This window comes from Haliaeetus leucocephalus, unplaced genomic scaffold (assembly GCF_000737465.1).
Source record: "Haliaeetus leucocephalus isolate CR32 unplaced genomic scaffold, Haliaeetus_leucocephalus-4.0 Scaffold284, whole genome shotgun sequence".
Taxonomy (NCBI): domain Eukaryota; kingdom Metazoa; phylum Chordata; class Aves; order Accipitriformes; family Accipitridae; genus Haliaeetus; species Haliaeetus leucocephalus.
Window position 1 is genome coordinate 348,541 of NW_010972720.1, and position 8,911 is coordinate 357,451.

At 38.1% G+C, this 8,911-nt stretch overlaps 1 protein-coding gene across 5 annotated transcripts in view; it reads right to left on the reverse strand.

Annotated features, from left to right (window-relative positions):
• Positions 1-1,644: 1,644 nt before the first annotated feature.
• Positions 1,645-8,911, reverse strand: part of CBR4 (carbonyl reductase 4) — a 7,493-nt gene continuing 226 nt past the window's right edge. Inside the window, exons 1-7 of one of the 5 annotated variants that reach the window (XM_010569942.1) lie at positions 8,815-8,832; positions 6,957-7,014; positions 6,144-6,285; positions 5,474-5,594; positions 4,850-4,986; positions 4,104-4,238; positions 1,645-2,763 (exon numbers count right to left, since the gene is read on the reverse strand). In XM_010569942.1, the coding sequence (XP_010568244.1) occupies positions 2,585-2,763; positions 4,104-4,238; positions 4,850-4,986; positions 5,474-5,594; positions 6,144-6,285 (714 nt within the window). In that variant the 5' untranslated portion in view covers positions 6,957-7,014; positions 8,815-8,832 and the 3' untranslated portion in view covers positions 1,645-2,584. Of the gene's footprint in view, positions 2,764-4,103; positions 4,239-4,849; positions 4,987-5,473; positions 5,595-6,143; positions 6,286-6,956; positions 7,015-8,814; positions 8,906-8,911 lie in introns of those variants that run through there. The other 4 variants (XM_010569940.1, XM_010569943.1, XM_010569941.1 and 1 more) reach the window with 4 other exon arrangements.

Here is an 8,911-nt window from a genome sequence, read left to right on the forward strand (position 1 = left end):
GAAGCAATACAAAACAAAACACAAAACATCCTATTTTTTTTTAGATAAATCCACAGTGAACACTGTGAGTGGTTCCACCTGCTCCTCCCTCCTTGAGAAACTGGAAAAGTTAAGGGACAACAGAGTTGACATAAGGTACAAACGAGCTTTCCAGCAGCAAGCAGCTAAAAGAAATATGACTCTTAAGTTTGAAACAGAAACAACTGGGGCAGGCAGAATACGATACAGGTCTACGAATTCAAGGACAACACAAAGAGAGCACAAGAGGGTTGTTATAATGTCTCATCAAATGTAAGAACTTGCAGGCCTCAACCAGAGCTATCAGATGGCAAACATGTCAATCACAAACTGATGGAGGTACAAGAGTCTTCTAAGGAGACCACCACACACTTGATCCATTACCTACCCTATACATTCACTACTTCCACTGTCTGAGACATCACACCAGGCAAGAGAGAACCCTAGTCTGACAAACAGATATTTCTTCTTAGAGTACAGGTACACAGTACACGCTGAAGTGGATTACTGTTTTTAACTAGTTTTCAGTTCTAATTTACCAGTTTGAAGTAAAGGGAAATAAAAGGTCTTTTAAAAATACAACTTTAAGACTACCAACACTTCAATCTAGTCCTATAGCAACAGGAGCAATAAAAAACATAGTATGTATTGCGACGTTTTTAAAAAATTACTTAGCAGCATACTGAGATTCTTCTGAGGGTGTAATTCCAGGTTTTAATCACAAATATAAACTAAAAATGCCATTGCTAATAACATTTAACAGTTCCCTTAACAAAAAACCCAAGGGATAATAATAATTAGGGTCAGAACTCACTAAGAGGACGTTATTTTTAGTCTCTTAATTTTGGCTTCCGGTCAAGATATTCACACAGGCTTTGCCTGTCAAATACTAAGGACAGGTAAGGGCAGCAGCCAAGTTACTGACATATTACTACTTAACTAAGAACAGGAGTACCAGCTGTCCTTCCTCATCTTCAGTGCCCTCAGAAAAAATTCATCTATTCTCTGGCCAATTCCTCCTATCAAAGAGAAACATAATTAGCAATTACATTTTTGGTGCAAAGATACGTATGATGCATAACTTTTCACAGCAAATAACACCATCTTTCTACAAAGAGATAACAGTAAGATAAGGACTCCTGAAAGGACTACCTTTAGTGGTATTTTATATTCCAAAGTAACACAACCAACTGTAACACCCCCTGAATATACAACCATTCCTTGTATTATTTCTCAGTACATACCTACAAGAAGCTTGAACATGCACTGTGTTCTGGCACAAAGACAAAACTTCTCAGCTGCACAAGTGAAGAAAATCTCAGACTTTTAAAGACTCAAAGTTATCATCAGTGAGATCTCTTCCTTCTGTACTCCAGGTTGTGCCAAGACGGGAAGTAATTTCAAAAGCTGAATCAACATCTGGATCAAGATGCAATGAACACTGGAGCTAAGAAGTAAAGGTCCCAAACCACATTCATAGTTTTCTTCAGAGATGATAAAAACATCAATTACCAAAAATTACTTGATCTCAATAGAAAAGCCTGAGGCCAAATTTTTGGTAATTTTTCATGAAGAGAAGAACACTCAGGATCATTTACAGCTGAATAATTACTCTGCTTCAAAAGCTGCTTTGAATAAAATAAATGGCTATTTTATTGACTATACATACATATTAAAGAGCATCAACATAACACAGTTGAACTGAGCGTTCAAAAAGATATACAGCAATACACCTTGACTTCACGCTCTGGAAATGAGATGTGTTTTCTAAACATCTACTGAGCCAGTGAAAAGTCTTTTATGCAGCAAGGCCTGCAACTGTGCTGTTCACCAGTGTATGTGCAACTCAGACTCAGAATATTACAAAATTAGCAACTCAAATGACCAATCAACAGTCCTTCAATATATATACGCAAGCATTACTGGATTAAATTAGTGCTGTACATACATTCAAGAATGGAACTGAGCATGTTTTGTCTTCATAAAAACACACTGCATTTAATTAAATCTCCTAAAGGCAGTTCAGGTATGCTGAAGATATAGAATCTCCTAGCTTTGTAGTGTTAGCTACAAACAAACAAAACCCAAAGGAAACTCCTTGCCACTTTGTAGGGACTAACTGATAAGAATAAAAAATTATACAGTTTGCAATCTTCACCCTACATGAAAAACTTGATGCAATCATACCTGCCATACATGCCTCTGCACTTTAACCTTTGTGTAACATGATGATTCGAATAAAATCTCCACTCTATCCCAAATTGGAAAACATGATTTTATAAAAATACAGTGCTTTAAAAATGTATCGGCATTTTACTTAAAACTATATCAAACCCAGACATTTTTCTAATTGTTACATACATTGACTTCATAATACCAAATTACTCTTTTGGGTAGCTAAACACACAAGCTGGAACCCATTGCTGCTGAATTCCGCCTCGGACTAAAGAATATCAAGTCAATACATACATCAATCTTCAACTAATTGCTGCACACCCCCCTTAATTATTATATATTTAGATATTACCATCATGACATTTAAGTAGGTACTTATTCAAGGTAGTATTTAAGTCAGAAGCTGCAAGCCTCCATCTACAATTAGAGTACTCCCTGTAACATAAGGGGACTCCAGAAGAAAGACAACAGCTTGTGCAACTTCACGAGGCTCTCCAAATCTTCCAAGGAGAATTGCTTTCTTCAGCTGATCTTCTTCCAAATGAGCGGTCATCTCCGTGTGAATAAAGCCTAAGAGAAGAGAGATATTTGAAGAGTTACCTAACCTTCAGCTAAATTTCTCTAGCAGATTTTCCTTGGAATCCTCCAAAGTGAAATTTACTACCAGGATTCAGCACTAGCTACCATTCTTCAAAGTCTCAGAAGTCAGTCCACATAATTTTATAGCCAAGAACAAATTTTTAGCTAAGCAATAAAATGTCTTCCGTTTTTGGAAGCACTGATGTAATCATAAAAACGCAGAGATCTGTATAAGTTTATGAAAAAAAAAAGGTAACTCTAAAATTGGGCCCCAAAACCATATTTAGTACCACTTTCCTGATAGACAAAATAGTCATTTCACCAAAACATTCTCAATAAAAACATGGGTATAAAATCTCTGACAAGAAACCCCTACAGCTTGCAAGTGTTTCCATTGTATTTTAGAACTTACAATGGCACCTACATAATTTCTATTATAGCACACATTTGAAGAGTATTTCTTGACAATGTTGAAGGACATTTCTTTACTATTTTCAGTTACCTGAGATTCATTTTTCCCACTGCTGCACTTCTCTTCACATAAGCTGCAGCTTCATAAAGAACTGATCTTATCTGCTTTCTAGCTGCCACCAAGAAGGGAAAGTCTCAGTTTTGTTTTCTTCTGTACAACTTTATGATGACACTGGACTCTTCAGTGAGCTGCTCAACTCACTAAACAATAAAACAATAAAAAGTATTTTTCCTGCCTAGTTCACAAGCTGAACTGTTTCATAGAGAGGTCTGAAAGGCATTAGAGCTAGCACAAGGTGAGCAGCAGAGTACACAGCTATGAGTGGAATTCCTTAAAGGTGGTGGTTTGCTCAGACTAGATTGTCTTGTGAAATGACAGCCTTGTCCTCACAGAACTTTCCAGACTCTCCTTTTACTACAGGGATAGGCAGGGATGCTTTCATGCCAGCTTCTTGTGGTTTTTCATGTTTCTCTACTAACAAATAAGCATTCTCTAGCAGGAGACAAGGGTAGCTGTCTGTATATAATTAGTTCTAATCCTTCCATCTGCAAGGACAGCAGGTTTTGGAGGAGCAACAAAGAAAAAAAAAAAAAAGACATTTATCATGTAGTAATGGATAGAGGAATAGGTACACACTCTTCCAAATTTCTCAGTGTTCCCTTAAAAAGACTGAACATTTTGTAAAAGAATGTATTATTCTTTAAACTGAAAAAAAGAGATTAAAAGCATTTACATATAGAAGTTGAAGAAAATAATAGCAATCTGTCTTAAGTTATTTTCAGAGCACAGCAAATATCCAGCAGTCTTGATGACCATGTATTGCAACAGTCAAGGATGTAGGAACTTCCCAAAAACTAACCCGGAGCAACCACGTTGACTCGAATTTGCTTTTTTGCTACTTCTTTAGCAAGAGAGCGTGAAAATCCAACTAATCCTGCCTTGGTAGCACTGTATACACTTTGACCGGAGTTGCCTTTAAGTCCTACAATACTTCCTAAAAAAAAAGAAACAACAAACAGAAGAAAAGATTAAATGACTAATCTGAAACCTTGTACTAGCTTTATCATTTTAGTTTTAAATTTGGAATGGAAAATGAGATTCCAAGAGAAGGAATTAGAAGTATATTACTAAATGTACTTTATAGCCTGCTGCTGGGATACGCAAATCCCTCAATTATCTGTGATTTTTGTGGAATCCATATATCTATGTTGACCAATAGGCACCAGGAGAGTAAAAAGAAGAGCTTTCTAAAAAAATATGCTTGCATAGGAAAAAAAAAAAGAAACCAACTGTACCTATTTGATGCTTAGTTAATAACTAGCAGCTGGTAGATTTAGCTACTGAAAGAGCTGATAAAAAGCGGTAAAATTCTTTTTTCCATAAAATGTAAACTCTGAGGTGTTTATTACTGCAAAAAGCTGGTTTTACATTTAGAAGTTGCTGAAATTACACAAAAGAATAAGCATTCGTAAAAAAATGTTAAATATAGAATGTCTAAATACAAAGAAAAGTAAATTGTAACAAGTAACATTTCAATGGTACACCTGCTAAACCTTTCTAGAAAACTAGTACATAGAATTCCACTGGATTAGACAAACAACTTACCTATATTGACAATAGCACCTCCCTGTTGTTGAATCATGCTTTTCACAGCAGCTTTGCATGTCAACATTGTTCCCAAAAGGTTAGTGTGAATCTGGGCTATCATATCTTCAGTCTTGGTTCTCAGTAACAAACCATCCCTGACAAACAGACCAAAAAACCCAAAAGAATTCACTGAACAACCCCAATGATCACATTTACTCATAGTAAAACATGACTGATGAATGGAATATTAATGGGGATTTATATGGTTCTATACATTCTAGCATTCAAACTGATGATGCTGCAAGGATGACACATAGCAAGAAAAAAGTTAGCTATGCTTTTGGCAACAAAGCCTCCTTTGCAAAGAAGTATCAAACATTGTTTGGCACTATTTCAGGGGGAAGAAGTGGAAGAAAGAGGCGTAGAGGGGGAACTCATAAACTTGGAATGCAGAAACTACAGTGAAAGCTGTATCATCTGTTAGAATTTTACCATTATCAGGAACAAAATATTGGTGAGTGCTTAATACTGTTTTCAGATGTACTCATTAACAATACTTTTACTACATGCAAAGGCCCTTAGCACCTTACAATAAGATGCTGTCTTCTAGAATTACATACAATCTTGTAACAAATAACTAACCTGTTGATCCCAGCCGCATTAACCAAGTAGTTAATAGGACCTAAATTCCTCTGCATCTCCTCAAAAGTATTTTGGACTTCCTGTTCGCTTGATACATCACAGCTAAGCGCCAGATGTCCTGCTATATTGAAATAAAGGCACATTATAATAATGGTAAAAGTTGGTATACCATTCATAGACCTTCTTCAGCATTTATCAATTGCAAAAACCCATGCTGAATTAGTGATAACTTGAGGAACCCATTTAACCTCCAGAGAATTAAATAAGGATAATTTTCAAGTATTGTACTGATTAGTTATGTGACAATTTCTTGGTTTATATTTTTGGCCGTTTGAAATCAAAAGTTCAGCATGAGCAGGCTGGTCTCAGTTCTGGCCTGGCCAGGAGCCAAGGATGACTCAATTCATACGACCTCCCTGTTGTGACCTTGAACAATTTCTTTCATCTTACAATTCATATCTTGCAGATAGAATAGGTAACATACTTAACTTTCCCAAAGAATATTATGAAAACAAAATTGTACTGATATAGCTTTTCTTTCAAATTTCTCAACTTTTTTTTTTGTCATTTTCATCTAGTTAAACAATGAGGTTTATTTAATGATTTACTACTTTTACAAGTTACCTAAGCATTGGACAGTGAAGAAATAATTGCAGAGCAGCATACGTACCACCAAGATTACATGCAGTGGTTTGGGCTACTTCCAGATTTCTAGCAATAATTGCCAGGCGGCAGCCTTTCTGTGCCAGTAATTCTGCAACAGCTTTTCCTATTCCTCGGGATCCTCCAAAAATGGCACAAACCTTGCCCATCTTAAAAAATAATTCACAAATTGCAAATAAACCATGAATTTCAGGTCCAATACAGCAAAAGAATAACCACTGTTCTTATCAACATCACAGCCATGCTAGTTTGTAGCATTTTGTAACGTCAAATTATAGAATTAGTGATTTGTTAATTTTTTATTCACCAAAAAATAAACACTTGAGCTAAATTAGACACCACTTCTACAAATGCAAGTTAATTCTTAGTGATTTCTGAACTAGTAAAAAAATTATGCATGCAATCTAGCATTTCAATGCTAGTGTTATGATAACTCCTATTCAGTTGATGAAGTATACGATTTATATATCTAAAGGCCGTAATGTATCATTCAGCTGTTTATTCAAAGCCGACATAGTAGCTGTAATTATATTGTTCTTGCAAGCACTATTCTCATACTGAAGTCATTTAGCCTCAAGGTCTCGCTCCATCCTAAGTACCTGTGTTGGACACCCACATTGCAAACCTTACAGAGCATGATTTGATACTACTGTATGTACACTAGTTTAATACTAAGTTACACTACACAATACTATGTTTCACCACTAGCCTTAGGTTTTTTGTTTCTGCTTTTGAAGAAAAAAAAATAGCTTTTTGAAATGTGAAATGATTCTGAAGTATCTAGCTTAGATGTTTAGGAAGGAGTGTAAGAAGAAAGTACTGTAGAATGATCTTTTATTCTGCAACCTCTAGAAACCAATCAGCTGTTCTGGGATTTCCTGAGGAGCCAGAGGCAGAATCAAAGCAATAGCAATGAACCTCTTTTCCATACATTTGAATAAATCCTTTTTGAACCCAATTATACTTTGTCTCCATAACATCCTGAGGCAACGAGTTTCATTATTTGTGGAAAAGTACTTCCTTTTGCTCTTAACTTGCTTTCAGGTAATACTATGCATTTCTCCTTATAACTTCCTCTTACTGTTAGTAGCTTCAGAGGCTACTCTTCTGTATTTTACCCTCTCCCATAACCTCTTTCAGGTCTATTTAGTCACTCTTATAGGTATGGAAGCCATTCTGTATCTCACTAAAGACTGTCCAAGTTCTTAAACCCGCCACCCTACCCTTTGCCTTGCTCTTAGGTCTATTACACCCTTTTTGATATGCGATAACCAGAAGAGCCCACAGTGTTGAGCATGCAAGGACACCATCAACTCATACAGTGGCATAATGATTTTGGTCTTCTGTGACAGGGCCTGAAAGAGCAGACTGTCCTTTTCTGTAACAAAGTAAGCACAAGTGCTTGAAATCAACCCATGTGTCTGCTTCCACTGGCAAGTTGAAATCAGCTTCCTAGGAGCCCTTTCGACAGAACACGTACGAAAAGATGTCCTGCATGAAAACAGCTCCTTAGTGATAAAAACAGGCACCACTGCCTGACCAGAAAGACTAATCTTTTGGATAGTCTTCATTAGGTATCTAGACTGCAAGAGATGAACCAAGAGGTCTTGCACCCCAGCAGCTACAGCTCTTACTGCCTTAGCAAACTAAAGGCGCATCCAGCCAACCCACCCACCCATATCTTGTTGACAGATTTTTCTGTTAGAAACAAAGTCTCAGTCTGCCTTCTCCATCATGACTGATCTCTTCTTTTACAGAATTATCACAATGACTCTTGGAAGTTCTTGCCTATTTGTTGCAGCAATGTCATACTAGGATTTCCTCCTTCATATTTTGTTCTTACCAGCACTGACCATACCTACTCTTTTATTTTTATGTGAAACATGGAATAATATAGATTACAAGGGATCTCTGGAATTCATCTTGTCTAACTCCTCCACTCCTAAGTAATGTCAAGTGAACCATCTTATACTGTTTATAAATGCTGTCAGACCCATATGTATTTTCCCAATAATTCTGGACGTGCTTAGCTACACAGGACCCAACAAGCTGCCTGGGGGGAGAGAACTTCTTTAAAACGTGTCATTCTATCCTTCCTGGTCTCTTTGAGAAGGGAAAAAAAATCTTAGCGATTCTACCATTCTCGGAAACAATAGTGAAAGTCCCTTGTACATTAACCAGATATTTACAGGGGGAGCGTAAGGCCTACTTCCAACGCAGCAATATACAATTTGCGGTTGAGCACATAAGAGCTATAGATTCTTTGGAGTTGTGACTTGGGAGAAAAAAAAAAACTGCAGCAGGAGTAATAAGCCTATATTCTCTGGTCAAATAAAGGTCGGGACAACCAAGTATCTTTTGAGCAACAGGCTCTTCTTCTGGGTCACCACACAGCACACACAAGTGCCTGCACCGCCTTTGTCCTCTACGGCTTTTCCCTTCTTTCAAAACAAACTCTTTAATCCGTGAGCCCCAGGGCTCCAGCGGCACTACCGCTAACCGCCTCATGGCACACCGCTCTACATCCGCTGGAGGACACCTTTCAACACAGGCGAGTCGGGATACCGCGGCCGGCCGGGGGCCGGGCCGGGCCGCCCCGCCGCCCGCACCTGTGCGCCCTCAGCCGCCTCAGCCACCGCCCCCAGCCCCGACCCTCTCGTTCTCCCCTCTCGGCAAACCTTCTTCTCGTCGAGTCCCGTCCCCCGTCCCCCCCCCCTCCTTTTTCGGGCTCCCACCAACCTCCTCCGACCCGGGGCGGCACTGCGGCCCCTCCCT